Below are 19,309 nucleotides of genomic sequence, written 5' to 3'. Positions count from 1 at the left end.
TACACACCATCTTCATTTTAATTTATTCATTCATTTCCCATCGTCCTAACACCCTCAAGAAAGTGGTGTGAACTGCCTGCTTGAAACACCCAGTCCATCTGGTGTAGGTACATCTCCAGTGCTATTAGGAAGGGAGTTCCAGCAAAGGGAGGGCGATATATTTTCAAATCAGGATGGTGTGTGAGGTGTACTTATTTAGCTGTTGCCCTTTGTCCTTCCAGCTGGTAGAGGTTGTGGATTTGGTAGGTATTATCGATGGAGCCTTGGGACTTGCTGCAGTGCATCAAGTGGGTCAAAGTGGGCGCTGCGACTCGTCGATGGGTCACATGATGTTGAAAGATGGGTCGCTGAAAAGAATCCCCAAAGAATGCCTGACCCTTTTTATCCATTTTCTTTCTGGGTAAATTCTTGCTGCAGTATAGAGTATGACCACATAAGGCAAGAATAAACAGGCTCTGTACATGCATTTGATGCTAATTTCCTTTCCCTTTCTAGTAAGCCAATTGTAGACATGGACCGTTTTGTTCACAAAAGAGAGGGCCAGAGACTAGTAGTAAGTGAATCTGGCATGGGTCACGAGGGACAGCAATCTGGTAAAAGTGGGTCATGTTTTATTATTTATATCTGTTTATATGCAATCTCTAGTTACTTAAAATTGAAATCCTATTTCTTGACTTGCATCAGAAATAGTTTTGTATCAATTATGGAGATATCAGTGACATACTCTCATATTAGGTTTCAAATTCATTTTAACTACTTCTCCTTGCACAGATCGACTCATCACAGATGATGGTGCTCTGTAACTGAATGGTTGTGCTGATATGTGGCCACCATGTCAACAGAAAAATACACAGACAGCATCACCTCCAGTCCCTTGAAACTGAATGTATTATTTGTGAGCATCAGAGGCAAGGCCAGCAGTTATTGCTCAACCCCTTGACGAGATGATGATAGGCTGCTTTCTTGAACCATTCTGTTCTATGTGGTGTAGATATACCCACAGTGCTGTCATGAGTGCCTTCCTGTATTTTGAACCAATGAGAGCGAAGGAACGGCGATATAGTTTCAAGTCAGGACGGTGTGTGGCTTGGAATGAAACTCGAAGGCAGCTTCACTAGATTGACACCTCATGTTTAGGTATGCCTGTGCTGCTCCAGGGATGCTCTCCTACACTCTTCATTGAGCCAGGATGGTCATGGTAGAGTGAGGAATATGCCAGGCCATGAGGTTACAGATTGTAGAAAAATGCTATTCTGCTCTGCTGATAGAAAGATTATGGCACCGAGAGGTCATTCAGCCCACAGTGTGTGCACCATCTATCTGGGGGACAAATTCCAGATGCCCATCCACTCTGGGTGCGAAAGCTCTTCATAATATCCCCTCAAATCCTTCTATCAATTGCCTTAAATCTGTACCCCTTGTTATAAACCCAAGCAGAAATTCCAATGTATTTTATGAAGTCAGCCTAGACCTTTAGTTTTGCACTTTGAATTTGGCTAGGATAAGCAGGAGATGCTTCACTTCCGGTAAGATTCAAGCAACCCACTAGGGAGATTTTATCAAACAAAGTTTATTTAAGAATACAGCTAACATTTAGAAAGAAAACTAGCAATAACTTTTATCTTTACCCATTACAAACAGGAGAAAAAAACGCATGATACTGTGCAAACCTTAACAATTAAATGCATTGTTCCAACCAAACAAACCTCCCCATAAACAAACACCTGTCCTAGGTTTAGCACAGAAAATACGAATGCTCACATGGTTTTACAGCTCAGCAATACCTGCTGTGAATTAGTCCTTTGCATAGAGAATTGAAGTTCTGGCTTCTCCATTCTGGAAATCCCACCACCTCGAGGTAAACATAGTGCCACTGCTGGCCTCTAGCTGGCAAACAACCAATAGCAGAATTTTCACTCCAGAAAGTAAGAAAAACGGCAGATAACTAGCCGTCAGAACATCCAATGCCAGGGAGAAACACAGATCACTGCATCCAGCCTGAAGCCCAAACATCATCTAACTAGCCAGCAGCTAAATCTGAAAGTGAACAAACTTCTGGGAGAGAAAAAAAAAACTGTCCCACCTGTCTGTTTATCGTTCTCCCCAAAACAATTCAAAAGGTCTTAAACTCCCACAAAGTACAGTAGGCCCAGATTAAAAATAAACAAAACCTCATTTAAATCATTTAAGCAGCAGTGAAATGACATCTAATCAGGCAGACTGGTGCCTATGTAGACCATAAGATCATAAGACATTGGAGCAGAATTGGGCCATTCGGCCCATCGAGTCTGCTCCGCCATTCACTCATGGCTGATATTTTTCTCATCCCCATTATCCTGCCTTTTCCCCACAACCCCTGATCCCCTTATTAATCAAGAATCTATTTACCTCTGTCTTAAAGACACTCAATGACCTGACCTCCACAGCCTTCTGCAGCATAGAGTTTCACAGGTTCACCACTCTCTAGCTGAAGAAATTCCTCTTCATCTCTGTTTTAAAGGATCGTCCCTTTAGCCTGAGGTTGTGTTTTCTGGTTCTAGTTTTTCCTACAAGTGGAAACATCCTCTCCGCATCCACTCTATCGCAGTATCCTGTATGTTTCAATAAGATCCCCCCATATCCTTCTAAACTCCAATGAGTACAGATCCAAAGTCCTAAACCGTTCCTCATATGACAAGCTCTTCATTCCAGGGATCATTCTTGTGAACCTCCTCTAGACCCTTGCCAAGGCCAACACATCCTTCCTTAAATATGGGGCTCAAAACTGCTCACAATACTCCAAATGGGGTCTGACCAGAGCCTCAGAAGTACATCGCTGCTCTTGTATTCTACCCCTCACGACATGAATGCTAACGTTGCATTTGCCTTCCTAACTGCCGACTGAACTTGTACATTAACCTTGAGAATCTGGAACAAGGACTCCCAAGTCCCTTTGTGTTTCTGATTTCTTAAACATTTCCCATTTAGAAAATAGTCTATGCTTTTCCTCCTTCCAAAGTGCATAACCTCACACTTTTCCACATTGTATTCCATCTGCCACTTCTTTACCCATTCTCTTAATCGGTCCGAGTTCCTCTGCAGCCCCCCTTGCTTCCTCAATACTACCTGTCCCTCTACAAATCTTTACGTATCATCTGTAAACTTAGCAACAGTGCTTTCAGTTCCTTCCTCCAAATTAATAATGTATATTGTGAAAAATTGTGGTCTTGGCACTGATCCCGAGGCACATCACTAGTCACCTACTGCCATCTTGAAAAACACCCCTTAATCCCATTCTCTGTCTTCTGCCAGTCAGGCAATTCTCTATCCATGCCAGGATTCACCCTTAACACCATTGGCACATAACTTATTTAACAGTCTGCTACGTGGCACCTTGTCAACGGCCTTCTGGAAATCTAAATAAATCACGTCCACTGGTTCTCCTTTATCTAACTTCCTTGCTAACCCCTCAAAGAACTCTAACGGATCTGTCAGACATGATCTCCCCTTGACAAAGCCATGCTGGTTCAGCCCTACTTTATCATGCACTTCCAAGTACTCTGCGATCTCATCTTTAATAATGGACTCTAAAATCTTGCCAAGGACCGAAGTCAGGTTAACCGGCCTATAGTTTATAACTGTAGGGAACATGATTAAAAACATATTTCTTAAAGGCACAGTAGCGTCACTGTGATAAATATAAATGTGATTTAATAAATTAAATCCAAAGAGAGCAGGATCATTTTTTTTGCAGAGAGTTGTGATGCTGCGGTATCCACTACAAGATTAAGTGACTGAGGCAGAGACGTTCACAACATTTAAAAATGGATTAGAATAGTTGAAGGAAAGATAAGCCCCACAATGAAACACTAAAGAGAGGCTGACAGAAGCAATGAGGGTAAGTATGCAGCAGCCTATTCAAAAGGAATGTTATTTATATGAGAGCAATCTGGAGAGATTTGAAACACGAGCTTCGGCAAAGATGGAGCTGGGGAAGGCGGGGGTGATGCATCTTGAAGAGCAAAGGGAAGTTAAGTAAGAGAAGGTAATTGGAGACAACAGATAAGATTAAGCATGGGCTTTGTAACATTGAGGTGGGGGGAGCGCGATGGACAGTCCAGGAAAAGAACAAACATCTGCTGAAACCTTTGCTCATACCTTAGGTAAAAGGAATCTTTCCACCGGCTTGTACCACAGTTGGTTCACTTGCACTCCAGAGCTGAGTGGACTGAAGCGGGCACTAACAATAACCTCCTGGTAAAACAGTCACACAGCAACAATTACCACGAGGAAACAACAAGCCAGAGTTCCAATAGACTGTCACACAGCACTGCCACATTCATTCCATTTCCTACTATACTCACTGAGCAACATATGGCCCACCAGCTAGTTACCAGAAAGCAACACCAGCTTCTCAAGGGGTACACAATGATGGGCTACAAATGCCAATCTTGACAGCAATGCCCATGAAATGAGAATGAATAAAACAAATTACAACACTTTGAAGGTTGTAGGGGTTGGATAGAGTTACAGACAAAAGGAGAGAGGGAGTGTTGTAGGGGGTTAGAGAGAGGGAGAGTTGTAGGGGCTGGAGGACGTTACAGAGAAGGGGAGGTTATAGGTGCTGAATGGGATTAGAGAAAGAGGGAGGGTCGCAGAGGCTAGGGGAGGTTATAGAGAGAGGGAGAGATGGTTATAGAAGGTTACAAAAAGAGGGAGGGTTGTGGGGACTGGAGAGGGGGTGTTGTTGGGACTGGAGGAGCTTACAGAGGGAGGGAGGTTTGAAGGGGCTGGAGGAGGTTACAGGTGAGAGAGGGAGAAGTTCAAGGGGCTGGAGGAGGTTAGAGAGAGAGGGAGGAGTGTAGTGGCTGGAAAAGGTTACAGAGAGAGGGAGGGTCGTAGAGGCTGGAGGAGGTTACAGAAAGAGGGGTGTAGGGGCAGGAGGAGGTTACAGAGAGAGGGGGGGTGTAGGGGCGGGAGGAGGTTACAGAGAGAGGGAGGGGTGTAGGGGCTGGAGGAGGTTACAGAAAGAGGGAGGGGTGTAGGGGCTGGAGGAGATTACAGAGAGGGGGAGGGTGTAGGGGCTGGAGGAGGTTACAGAGAGAGGGAGGGTGTAGGGGCTGGAGGAGGTTACAGAAGGAGGGAGGGGTGTAGGGGCGGGAGGAGGTTACAGAAGGAGGGAGGGGTGTAGGGGCTGGAGGAGATTACAGAGAGGGGGAGGGTGTAGGGGCTGGAGGAGGTTACAGGGAGAGAGTTAAGCCTCAGTAAACACTGGATGAGAAATTCACAATTGTGAAATTTCTGGACTATGAGCCAATGTTTGAGACTTGGTGCAAGTTAGGCAGCACACTTTTGGATAAGCTCAAGTTTATGGATGTTGCGAGATGCCAGAGTAGTCAAGAAGAACATATTGGAGTAGGTGAGTCTGGAAGTCTGCAAAATTGCAATAAGGATTTCAGCAATAAGTGGGCTAAGACAGAGATACTGAGGTTACAGAATTGAAAGTAGGTAGTGTTATGATGGAGAGGATGTGGTTGGAAATTAAATAGTGTGTCATAACTGTGAAGTGGGACTTACCTCCAGTGTGGTTTGGTAGAGTCGGACGGTCAAGTTCTGATGAAAACCTGTTCCTCTTGGATCATGGAATACCCCAAGTCTTGTAATAATGATGGGATGGAGAACTCGGAAGTCAATCTTTGATACCTTGCTACCGAGCAACGTGGAAGCAGGAGTTCCAATCAAAGTGATGGCTTCAATTTCCTGTCCTATAACTGCAGAAAGCAAAAATTTACAGTTGTATAGCATCTTTCACAGACTTAAGTGTTTCACAGCCAATTAATTACCTTTGCATTGTTGTAACATAGGAAACCCATTCACCAACTCACACACAGGAAGATCCCACCAGCAATATGGCAATGACCTGATCATCTGATTTCATGATGTTTGGAAATCAAAAAGTCTAATAAAAACATAGAAGATAGGAGCAGGAGGAGGTCATTTGGCCCTTCGTACCTGCTCTGCCATTCATTACAATCATGGCTGACCATCCAACTCAACAGCCTAATCCTGTTTCTTCCCCACAGCCTTTGATCCCATTCACCCAAAGTGCTATATTTAGCTGCCTCTTGAACACATTCAATATTTTGGCATCAACTACTTCCTGTGGTAATGAATTCCACAGGCTCACCACTCTTTGGGTGAAGAAATGTCTCCTCACCTCCGTCCTAAATGGTCTACCCTTAATCTCAGACTGTGGCCTCTGGTTCTGGACTCCCCCAGGAACATTCTCTCTGCACTTACCCTATCTAGTCCTGTTAGAATTTTATAAATCTCTATGAGATCCCCCTTCATTTGTCTGAATTCCAGCAAATACAATCCTAACCCAATCAATCTCTCCTCGTACATCAGTCCGCCATTCCTGGAATCAGCCTGGTAAACTTTCGCTGCCCTCCCTCGACAGCAAGAACATCCTTCCTCAGAAAAGGAGACCAAAACTGCATACAATATTGTGGCCTCACTAAGGCCCTGTATAACTGCAACAACACATCCCTGTTCCTGTACTCGAAACCTCTCGCAATGAAGGCCAATGTACCATTTGCCTTCTTTACTGCCTGCTGCACCTGCATGCTTACCTTCAATGACTGGGTGCACAAGGACACCCAAGTCCCACTCTGTGCCAGATTTAGGCATAAGCTAAACAAGCTACAGCTTAGGGCCTCACAATCCGCAGAGGCCTCACAAAATTTCAGAAGGTTTACAATGAAGAGCACATTTAAGAGCGGATACCAGGAAGGAAAAAGAAAGCACCAGCTTGAAGAGCAACTCAAAAAATTACCGAAAATTGACAGTTACTTTACTCCAGAAACAGATAAGGATCCACAAACTAAAGGTGATCAGCAAAGTCCAAAACAACCACAGCCTAGTGCTTCTGCTACTGAGACAATACAGTCTGGAACCTCAGCTGAGGAAAACACTGGAAGTGATGCAAATGTGAACGTTGCAGAGCCGACATCCACAGTTGAAACAACAAAATTCATGAAACTCAATGATGTAGATCAATGGGGTGTCTTAACCGAGGATGAACTCTGATACTGGACCCTTAAGGGTCCTTCAGAGTGTCAACACTGGAACGGCCCATTTGAAAACTCAAAGTGGTCATTCAAAAATCAAGGTAGATATTGTTCAAAAGGTTTTTTTTCAGTCCAGAAAAGTTAATGGTGAAATATACAATTGAGAATGGCTAGTGTACTCTCCAACAACTGACTGTGTTTACTGCTTTGTCTGCAAGCTCTTTTCAACATCAACTGCAGCACTAGCTTCTGGTGGGTTTTCTGACTGGCAAAATCCCATTGCAATTAAAAGTCATGAAAACTCTGAAGAGCATAGAACAGCTCTGCTGACACACTTGACAAGAAAACGTGGTTCAGCCTTAGACTCAAGACTAGCAGAACAAATAACAGCAGAACAACAGTACTGGAGACATGTGTTTGAGCGTGTTGTTGCGGTGATATATGCATTAGCAGAACGTGGGCTAGCTTTTAGGGGAGACAAATTGTTCAGGAGAAAGGTCATTTTCACAGCTGAAGAGAATCAAAAATGAACTGAGAGCAACCATGTCTCAAGACAAACTGTCTGCACTTAGCATCACGTGCATAGAAAGTGGTAAGCGGCGTAACACATCATTTCAGGACATAATTCATGATTTTGCTTTTGAGAAATCAAGAAAGAAAATGTTTTAAGTTGTATCCGATATCAGTTTTCTGATTTTGCAAACAATTTCATTGTTACTTACCTTAATAAAAGTGATCCTGATTACTTATTTTGTCAGCATTTTGTATATATATTAACGTCCCTTAATATTATTTTTAAAAATACATTTAAGGATTGTTTCCAGGGTAGACTATATTATAATCTATGAGAGAGATCAAGCCAGCCATATGATAAATATGTAATCAGTAAATGCATTCATTTGAAAATAATTTGTATTTTTCACTTTAAATATCTTGCTATTAAATAACTAAAGGCATAATTATGTTTTCAATCTTTTTGGGGCAACCCAAGGTCCTGTTTTGGTACGCACCTTTGTGAGATCTTTTGGTGTAACTTTTTAACAAGAGGCCTCCAAGCTTTTTAAAGCTTAGGGCTTCACCAAGTCTAAATCCGGCACTGGTCCCACCGCACATTCCCCTCTCCCAATTTACAGCCACTCAAGTAGTAAGCTGCCTTCTTGTTCTTGCTTCCAAAGTGAATAACCTCACACTTACCCAAATTATACTGCATCTGTCACCCAACCTGTCCCGATCATTCTGAAGGTTCTGTGCACCTTCATCACAGTTCACCCTCCCACCCAAATTGGTGTTATCTGCAAACTTTGAGATGTTACATTTTGTTCCCTCATCCAAATCACTGATATATATTGTGAATAGCTGGGGTCCCAGTACTGATCCCTGTGGCACCCCACTAGTTACTGCCTGCCAATCTGAAAAGCACCCATTAATTCCTATCTTTGCTTTCTCTCTGCCAACCAGCTTTTTATCCATCTCAATACACTTCCCCCGCCATCCCACGTACTTTAATCTTGCAGATAATCTCTTGTGCGGGACTTTGTCAAAACGCTTTCTGAAAATCCAAATATACCTCTAGTTACATCCTACTAGTTACATCTTCAAAGAATTCCAACAGATTTGTCAAGCATGATTTCCCCTTCATAAATCCATGCTGACTCTGATCCTGCCACTGCTTTCTAAATGCTCTGTTATAAGGTCCTTAATAATGGATGTGAGGATTTTCCCCATTACTGATGTTAAACTTACTAGTCTATAATTCCCTGTTTTCTCTCTACCTCCCTTTTTGAATATCAGAGTGACGTTTGCTACCCTCCAATCTGCAGGGACTATTCCAGAGTCTATAGAATCCTGGAAGATGACCACTAATGCATCCACTATTTCTACAGCCATTTACTTAAATACTCTAGGGGATGTAGATTACCAGGCCCGGGGGATTTATCCACCTTCAATCCCATCAATTTTCCCAGCACCATTTCTCTACTAATATTGATCTCCCTCAGTTCTTCCCTCTCATTAAATCTTGCATTCGCCAATATTTCTGGCATTTAATTTGGGTCCTCTTTTGTGAAGACAGAACTAAAGTATCTATTCAGTTTCTTAGCCATTTCTTTGTCCCCTATTATACATTCCCCCGTTTCTGTCTATAGGTGACCAACATTTGTCTTCACCAACCTCTTCCTCTTCACGTATCTATAGAAACTCTTGGTGTCAGTCTTTACGTTATCCGCAAGCTTACTTTCGTACTGTATTTTCCCCTTCTTAATCAATCCCTAATGATGAAACCATCATTGAATGATATTAAAACCCATCTGGTTCACTCATGTCTTTTAGGGAAGGAAATCTGTTGCCTTTACTTGGTCTGGCCTACATGTGACTCAGAGTCACAGCAATGTGGTTGACTGTCAAAAGACCTCTGAATTGGCCTAGCAAGCTACTCAGTTGAAGGACAATTAATGATGGGCAACAAATGACAGTGACAGTCATGTGAAGTGAATAAAAAAATACATGAACACAGCAATTCAATCATCGCCATCAAGACTGACCTGGCTTTGTAAAGTTGAGCAGTTGACAGGAGTAAGGATCCTCTCTGTCTTCATCCGGAATATCACAACCATAAGTTCCAATTATAAACTTTGCAAGGACACTGCAAATCAAGAGAGGGAGGAAGAATAATGCATTTTCGTTCATGGCAGTAGTGACTGTTGTAATGCAGCAAATTTGCAAACAGAGCAGCAAGCTCTCACAAACAGCCAGACAATCTATTTTTACATTGAGCGAAAAGGCAGGACTGCCCTGCTGTTCTCTGAAATAGTGCCGTGACTGTGCCATTTACACTCACCCAAGCAAACAGATTGAAGTTTGGTTTAATGTCTCATCTGGAAGATGGTGCTTCCAACATGCAATACTCGCCCAGTATTGTTCTGGGGGCGACTGCCTGTATAACCTGCTCAAACTCAGTGGAGCGGGAATGGAATCCATAACTTTCTGGCTCAGTGGCATGATAGGCACAGAGCTAAGTGAAATAGACTGATTGTGATCAACCCAGGGCTTGGAAGTGATGACAAGGCACTGGATGAGGGAGATAAGGCAATGGAAGGGAGAAGGAATGCACCCAGGGCACCAGCAGCACAGACCCAGGACACTGGGGGCAGGGGGAATAGAACCAAGGCACTGGCAGGGTGGAGCAAAAAGAGGCAAGACCAAGGGTGCTGGGGAAGTTGTGATAGATCCAAGGCAATAGAGGACAGTGGGGGGAATTGACCTGTGGTGTAAGGTGGAGATGCCGGCGTTGGACTAGGGTAAACACAGTAAGAAGTCTGACAACATCAGGTTTAAGTCCAACCGATTTATTTGATAGTAAACTCACAAGCTTTCGAGGTTAACCTCTTCATCAGGTGAATGGAGAGTTCTGGCCTCAGACAGAGCATATAAAGCACAGACAGTTTACAGATTACTGATTAGAATGCAAATCTTTACACCTAACCTGCTATTCAAGTCTTAAAGTGGCTGACAATGTGACTGAAGGAGCACTGATCGCAGGTTAAAGAGATGTGTATTGTCTCCGGACAGTACACTAAGTGAGGTTTTGCAAACCCAGGCAAGTCACGAGGGTTACGGATAGTGTGACATGAACCCAAGATCCCTGTTGAGACCATCTGGGTTCATGTCGCACTATCCGTAACCCCCGTGACTTTAAAGAGTCTTTATTTGAAGTATTCAATAAGAAAGTCTATTTCAAACCATAGGCTGAGATGTCTACCTCAGGGAGACTTTCATGTTATGATGATAGACTTTGTTTATGTTTAATTAGTTATGACAGTGCACCTTTAATGTCCAGTGAACTTTATTTTGTGTGTTCACATGAAGGTGCTGCCGACAATGTGAGCTGCCTAAAATATTGAGAGTAAGTTTGCATCAAATGTTTCCACAGCTCAAACTGATGTGTGCTTCTGCTGTCCAGATACAGTAAGACTTCAGCATGAGAATGTGACCATTCAATCCAGAAAGAATTGCGATAAATACTTCTGTATGTACTAATGTCACATTTATCCCCATTACAATTATAATTTTAAGATAAGAAACAAATACTACTTTATACAGAATATAAAAGAACACATACTGTGAATTGAAACCACATTGTTTGACATCAGTAGAAGAGTGTAAACAGATTCACAATGTTTGTCTATTATTTTAATAAAGACACTGACTATATTTTAATATTGGTAACACATCGGTTGCTTGCTTTTAGTTTAACTTACTAAAATTGAATGTTAAAGGCATATTTATGATTTTTTTTGTAATTGCAAACGATGTGTGGGTAAGGTTGATTGACCACGCTAAATTAACCCTTGTGTCAGGAGGATTAGCCAGATAAATATGAGGGGTTGCTGGAATAGGGCCTGGGTGGGATTGTGGATGGTGCAGACTTGATGGGCCAAATGGCCTCCTTCTGCATGTAGGGATTCTATGATTCTATGACTTGCCTGGGTTTGCAAAGCCTCACTTACTGTACTGTCTGGAGACAATACACATCTCTGTAACCTGTGATCAGTGCTCCTTCCACTCACATTGTCGGCCACTTTAGGACTTGAACAGCAGGTTAGGTGTAAAGATTTGCATTCTAATCAGTAATCTGTAAACTGTCTGTGCTTTATATGCTCTGTCTGAGGCCAGAACTCTCCATTCACCTGACGAAGAGGTAAACCTCGAAAGCTAGGGAGTTTACTATCAAATAAATCTGTTGGACTTAAACCTGGTGTTGTCAGACTTCTTACCGTAAGGTGGGGATGCAGATTATACCCAGGCATAATGATAGATTGCCCACCGAGGCCATAATGTGAATCACCCACATTGCATACTATCCACCTCAATGCACACACGAGCGCACACACATGTACACGCACACGCAAGCGCGCGCGTGCACACACACACACACACACACACACACACACACACAATGACCAACATAAAAAGAGGAAATAGAATGCTAAGCCTATGCACCATGTAAGAGGAGACATTTATCAGTCTCAACATCAAGTTTAGCAATATCAGATGTTAACCACTATCACCATATTTTTGGACAGCAACATATGGGATGCTTCTGCTGTTGTTCTGTTGACATCTAAATTCCATACATAACACTTTTCACAGCCAATTGCGTCTATGCTGGCTTGCAAAAGGAGCAATTCACCTTGTACCAATCAGCCTTTTCCCCGTAGCTCTGCACATTCTTCATTTTCAGATAATAATCCAATTCCCTCATGATCGACCCTGCTTCATCACACACTCAGGCAGTGCACTCGCTGGGTGAAAATGTTTTTCCTCATGTCACCATTGCTTATTTTGTCACTTAAATCTATGCTTTCTCCTTCTCAATCCTTCCACCAATGGAACACTTTTTCCCTATCTAGACACCTTATGATTATGAATACCTCTATCTCTTCTCAACCTTCTCTTCTCCAAACAGAAAAACAGCCCAAAACTCTCCAATCTATCCTCGTCCTATTCTTGAGAATATTTTCTGCACTCTCTTATCTTTCCTAAAGTGTAGCTCCCAGAAGTGAACCTTCTGTTCTGGTTCTCGGTGTATTATCTACCTGACATCTCTCATAACCACACTTTTTCTTTACCTTAATCGTTATACCTTTTATTATCCAAGGTGCTCTGAATTTGTTTGCTCTACTTTTCCTCTTTGTGGGATTATGCCTTTTTCTGTGCCAAAACATTCTCTGCTTGAAGCCAGCTAGTTGCTCAGTTACAGTTCAGTTACGGGCAGCACGATGGCACAGTGGTTAGCATTGCTGCCTCACAGCGCCAGGGGCCTGGGTTCAATTCCCAGCTTGGGTCATTGTCTGTGCGGAGTTTGCATGTTCTCCCCATGTCTGCAAGGGTTTCCTCCAGGTATTCCAGTTTCCTCCCACAGTCTGAAGGATGTGCTGGTTGGGTGCATTGACCTGAACAGGCACTGGAGTGTAGTGATTAGGGAGTTTCACAGTAACCTCATTGCAGTGTTAATGTAAGCCTTACTTGTGACTAATAATAAACTTTAATAAACAAACTTTCAGTTCTGCCTAAGAATCTTTGATCAGTGGAAGGCATTCATAACCGAGATTTTACAGGCAGTTTAGACATGTCCCTACAAGGAAAAAGGGCGGTGCTGCCAAATCTTGAGCTCCCTGGTTATCCAGCAACATTCATGGTAAGATCAAGCAGAAAAAGCAAGCTGATGACTGTTATAACTTGCTTAATACTGTCCAAAGCCTACAGGCATGTAGAAAATACAGGGGTGAAGTAACAAAAGGAACTAGGAAACAAAAGAAACGATGCAAAAATTACTGGCAGGTAAAATCAATAAGAAAATGCAAATATGTTTTACCAGTACATTAAAAGCAAGAGAATGACTAATGAAGGAGTAAAGCCTCTCAAAAATGTACATTATAACATATCCATTAATGCTAAAGGTGTGGACAGGGTTCTCAATGAGTACTTTCTCTTCACAAAGGAGAGAGACAATGTAGCTATTCTAGTTAAAGAGGAGGAATGTGAAATATTAGATGTAATAAGCGTAATGAGAGTAGTAGTACTGGAGCAAGTGGCATCCATGAAGGTGGATAAATCACCAAGGTCGGATGGATTGTAACCCAGGCTGTTAAAGGGGGCCAAGGAGGAAGTAGTGGATGTCTGAAGGTCAGAGATCTGAGATATAGCTGAGGTCTGGAAAATTGGATGACTGTGAATCTTGTACCACTATTTAAAATGGTTCAAAAGGACAGGCCAAGAAAATGATAGACTTGTCATTCGGACTTTGGTCGTGGGCAAATTATTGGAATCAGTTCTGAAAGACAGTATGTACTTTCATTTTGAAAAAAAATGAATTAATCAGGGATAGTCAGCATTTTCTGTTAGGGGAAGATTTTGTCTTACTAACATAATCATATTTTTCGAGGAAGTAACAAGGAAGATTGATGAGGGTGGTGCAATGGATGTTTTCTAAATGGATTCAAGTAAGGCCTTTGACAAGATTCCACACGGCAGACTGGTCAGAAAAGTGAAATCCCATGGGACGCAGGGAAAGATGGCAAATTGGATCTAAAATTGGCTCAATGACAGGAAACAAAAGGTAATGGTCGATGCATGTTTTTGAAATTTGAAAGCCATTTTGAGTGGCATTCCACGGAGCTCAGTGTTGGGTCCCTTGCTGTTTGTTATATAAATGACTGATGTGAACTTAAATGTAAAGGCATGATCGGAAAATTTTTCAGATGATGCATAACTTGGCCACGTAATTGATCGTGAAGACGACAGCAATTGTCTCCAGAATTACGTCAATGATTTGGTTGAGTGGCTGCAAAAATGGCAAATGGAATGAAAGTTGGAAGAATGTAAGAGGTAATGCATTTAGGCAGGGCAAACAATAAAGAGGATATTGAGGAAGTGAGAGACTCGTGCCTCTCACATTTAAGTCCAAATAATTCATGTATAAAACAAACAGGACAGGCGGATAAGGTGGTAAAGAAAGCTTACGGAATGCTTTCCTTTATTGATGAGGTATTGAATACAAAAGCAGGGATGTAATGCTGGATCTGAATAAAAAGCTGGTTAGGCCACTGCTGGAGTTTGTGCACAGGTTTGGTCACCACATTACAGGAAGGACACAATTGCTCTGGAGAGAGTAAAGAGAAGATTCACAAAAATGTTGCCAGGGCTTGAGTTGAGAATTGCAGCAATGAGTAAAGACTGGATAGGCTGGGGCTGTTTTCCTTAGAACGGACGAGGCTGAGACGTGACTCGGTTGAGGTGTACAAAATTATGAGGGTCCGAGATAGAGTAGACAGGAAGAACTTGTTTCCCCTAGTGGAGAGGTCAGTTACAGGGGTGTGACGCTACTGTGCCTTTAAGAAATGTATTTTTTAACCATGTCCTCTGCAGTTCTAAGTTGCTTTTTTTTCCCCCAATTGTGGCGCCGGCTACCTGATTAGTTGTCCTTTTATTGCTGCTTAAATGGTTTAATTGGGGTTTTGAGGCTAAGGGGTGACCTAATTGAGGTGCACAAAATTATTAAGGATCAAGCCAAAGAAGACAGGAAAGACCTATTTCTCCAAGCAGTGTGGGCAGAGATTTAAGGTGATTGGCAAAAGGATTAGAGGGAACCTGAGGGAAGTCTTTTGCATTCAGAGGGTGATGGGCATCTGGAATTCACTGCTTGTATTGATGGCTGAAGCTGAAATGCTTCACTCATTTCAAAGATACCTGGATCAGCATCTGAAATGTTAACTGCAAGATAACAGACCAGGTGCTGGAAAATAGGAATAACAGGAGCAGCTAGGTTAGTACTGCTGCCTCACAGCACCTGGGACCCAGTTCAATTCCAGCCTTGGGTCACTGTCTGTGTGGAGTCTGCACATTCTCCCCATGTCTGTGTGGGTTTCCTCTCACAGTTCAAAGATGTGTGGGTGAAGTTGATTGGCCATGCTAAATTGATCTTAGTATTAGGGAAGTTAGAAGGGGAAATATGTGGGGTGATGGGAATAGGACCTGGGTGGGAATGGTCAGTGCAGATTTGATGGGCCGAATGGCCTCCTTCTGCACTGTACAAATTCTATGATTCTCGTTTCTTTTATCTCTCTGCTGGCCAGCACAGACATGATGGGCTGAATGGCCTCTTTCTGCACTGTAACCTTGCTCTGTTTTTAAGAAGAAGGTCCCACATTATTGTGCACACTTCTCCACTACTTTTTTAAAATTCTTCAGAAAGAGAAGGTAACCACTCTAATGGCCTGCTACTCACCGCTGGTTTAGATGCTGTAGATGTCCCAGCCAAGTGTTCCTGAGTGCATTGCGCAATTCATGGTGGCGTCGAGCTGACAATATACCAATCACAATATCGTACTGATCTGCTGTCCACTCTGGAAACAGAAAATCAACATTTGGGAGAAGGAATATAAAGAAAAACCTGCATTATAGTGCACCTTCCATGACAATAGGATATCCCAAAGTATTCTAAAGCCAGTGAAGTCCTTTGGTGAATTCCTCTGCTATTCTTTAAATAGGATCATTGATTCTGTTCTGTCAAACTGAGGGACCTGGCATGTCTTGGCTTAATGCTTCATGTTTCAAAAGTAGCACCTCTGACAGTGCCTTCCTCCCTCAATGCTGCACTGGAACACTCAGCCTGGATTATGATCTCAAGTCTCTGGTGCAGGAGCTGAATCAGCCTTAAAACAGGAGAACATTTGATCTTTACAATTCTTTCCCCCCAAAAATATATTTAATTCTTAAAATTTATAAGAGATACATTATGCAAATTTAACATGACACAAAGTGCAAAATAAATCAACTCTTTCTGCTTATTTATTAGTGTCACAAGTTGGCTTACATTAACACTGCAATGAAGTTACTGTGTCGCCACACTCTGGCATCTGTTTGGGTACACTGAGGGAGAATTTAGCACGGCCAATGCACCTAATCAGCACATCTGTTAGACTGTGGGAGGAAACCAGAACACCCAGAGGAAACCCACGCAGACTCAGGGAGAAGGCACAAACTTTGCACAGTTAATAGCCTGAGCCAGGAATTGAACCCTGGTCCCTGATGGTGTGAGGCAGCAACGCTAACTGCTGCGCCACCGTGATGTCCCAATACAATTCCAATTTCAAAACAATATCTTGCATTCAGGAACCCCTCACCACACTTAAAGTTACAAGATATATTTACAAGATTCATTACATAGACTATTTCTAGCCCCTCAGTATCTATGCGCCTTACCCAGCAGCTCTTCCAGCAGTTGCCCCAAGCTTTAACGCATGCTATAACTTATTAAACAGAGGCTGTATGTAGCAAATAAAGCTGATTTCCTCAATAAAACAGTGAAAAACATCAGTATATTTCACAGTGTTTGCTTACTCAGCAAAACAACGACGTCTACTTACAAAGAGTGTCTGTGAACTGTAGCTAGCAGAAGTGATAAACAAAACTATAGCAAAGTCTCTTCATAAAAGCAAAATGTGGTTTGGAGAACAATTAGATTAGACAAAAAATGAGCATAATAACAATCCCAGCCACAGTTGTTAGCACTGCTGCCTCACATGCTAGGAACCTGGTTCCGATTCCCAGCTTGAGTCACTGTCTGTGTGGAGTCTGCATGTTCTCCCCGTGTCTGCGTGGGTTTCCTCCCACAGTCTGAAAGCATGCTGGTTAGGTGCATCGGCCGTGCTAAATGCTCCCTCAGTGTACCTGAACAGGTGCCGGATTGTGGCGACTAGGGGATTTTCACAGTAACTTCATTGTAGTGTTAATGTAAACATACTTGTGACACTAATAAATAAACTTCAACTGACATCAGTGTGGGCTCCAGGTGTGACTGACAGGGGAATTACCCAAATCGTCTCAAATCTAGATTACACTATCACTATACGCAACCAGTATTTTGTTTCTTTGAATGAGAGCTGGGTATGGTCATAGCATGGTCATAATTTGTGGGCCCAAGTCAAGTCAAAAATATGTTATATAATCGACAAGGAAAGTCAGCAATGTTGACTATATTACTGTAGAAATTCAACAGCAACTTAAATTTGATCTCACTGTCAATTCTTTACAGGTCAAGCTTTACAGCAGTTTGGAGCTGATTAATCAATGCCTTTAAACACTATCAATAATTCCTTTGGTTTCCTTCTTCCAGCTAGCAGAGTAGAACCCTCCTCTTGTTGCTGCTCCTTGAGGTAGCTGAATGGCTTAGGACAAGTAAGGAGTTAAGACAATGGGGTTTTGAACATCAAGAGAAAACACTTGACAACTGGTTCATGGGCTGTGTAAAGTGGCCACAGTGCTCAGAATAACCTGCAGCAGTCAGATAAGTGATCACTATGGAGACTGGCCAAAACCACCTCTTGCAGTACATCCTGTGATTTCTACATTGTCCGCTCAAAATGAGGAATGAACATAAGAACATAAGAAATAGGAGGAGTAGGCCATCTAGCCCTTCGAGCCTGCCCCGCCATTCAATAGGATCATGGCTGATCTGTCGTGGCTCAGTTCCACATTCCCGCCCTCTCCCCATAACCCTTAATCCCCTCTCTTATCAAAAACCCATCAACCCGCTTCTTAAAAATATTTAGCGAGGTAGCCTCCACCACTTCAACGGACAGAGAATTCCAGAGATTCACCACCCTTTGAGTGAAGAAATTCTTCCTCAACTCCATTCTAAACCGCCCCCCCTTTATCTTGAGGCTGTGCCCCCTAGTCCTATTGTCCTTTCTGAGCGGGAAGAGTCTCTCCACCTCTATCCTATCCATCCCATTCATCATCTTATACGTCTCAATGAGATCTCCCCTCATTCTTCTAAACTCTAACGAGTACAAGCCTAGTTTATTCAGCCTCTCCTCATGGCTCAACCCCCTCAACTCCGGCATCAGCCTAGTAAACCTCCTCTGCACTCCCTTCAAGGCCAAAATATCCTTGCATAAGTACGGCGCCCAAAACTGCACACAGTACTCCAGCTGCGGCCTCACCAATGCCCTATACAGCCGCAGCAAGACCTCCCTACTTTTAAATTCAATCCCCCTCGCTATGAAGGCCAGCATCCCATTTGCCTTCCTGACCACCTGCTGCACCTGCAAGCTGGGTTTTTGCGACTCATGCACAAGGACCCCGAGGTCCCTCTGCACCGTCGCCTGCTGCAGTTTTTCTCCACGTAAGTAATAATCCTTCCTACCATTATTCCTACCAAAGTGGACCACCTCGCACTTGCCAACATTAAATTCCATTTGCCATTTCCTGGCCCATTCGCCCAGCCTATCTAGATCCTTCTGCACCCTCTCCACACCCTCCGCACAATCTTGGTGTCATCAGCAAATTTCACCATACACTCGGTTCCCTCCTCCAGATCATCTATATAAATGGTAAATAGCTGAGGCCCCAGCACCGACCCCTGGGGCACTCCACTAGTCACCAACCGCCAATCCGAATAGCACCCATTGACCCCCACTCTCTGCCTCCTATTTGACAACCAATCCTCTATCCACGTCAACACCCTACCCCCAACTCCATGTCCCCTGACCTTCTGCAATAACCTCTTGTGAGGTACCTTGTCAAACGCCTTCTGAAAATCAAGACCACATCCACCGGCTCTCCTCTATCCACCGCCCTAGACACATCCTCATAGAACTCCAGTAAATTTGTCAGACACGACTTCCCTTTAATGAAACCGTGCTGTGTCTGCTCTATCAAGCAATTCCCCTCAAGATGCCTTGCTATTTCCTCCTTGA

At 43.0% G+C, this 19,309-nt stretch overlaps 1 protein-coding gene across 3 annotated transcripts in view; it reads right to left on the bottom strand.

The window, feature by feature from the left end:
- Nucleotides 1-19,309, bottom strand: part of b3galnt2 (beta-1,3-N-acetylgalactosaminyltransferase 2) — a 62,633-nt gene that overhangs the window by 38,537 nt on the left and 4,787 nt on the right. For all 3 annotated transcript variants that reach the window (XM_080191884.1, XM_080191885.1, XM_080191886.1), the window contains exons 2-5: nucleotides 15,835-15,952; nucleotides 9,590-9,690; nucleotides 5,557-5,750; nucleotides 4,138-4,233 (exon numbers count right to left, since the gene is read on the bottom strand). In XM_080191884.1, the coding sequence (XP_080048010.1) occupies nucleotides 4,138-4,233; nucleotides 5,557-5,750; nucleotides 9,590-9,690; nucleotides 15,835-15,952 (509 nt within the window). The remainder of the gene's footprint in view (nucleotides 1-4,137; nucleotides 4,234-5,556; nucleotides 5,751-9,589; nucleotides 9,691-15,834; nucleotides 15,953-19,309) is intronic.

Source organism: Carcharhinus amblyrhynchos, chromosome 7 (genome assembly GCF_965287045.1).
Source record: "Carcharhinus amblyrhynchos chromosome 7, sCarAmb.v2.hapA, whole genome shotgun sequence".
In the NCBI taxonomy this organism is placed as follows: domain Eukaryota; kingdom Metazoa; phylum Chordata; class Chondrichthyes; order Carcharhiniformes; family Carcharhinidae; genus Carcharhinus; species Carcharhinus amblyrhynchos.
The sequence above is the reverse complement of the archived record's forward strand: the minus strand, read 5'-3'. Positions and strand labels throughout refer to the sequence as shown.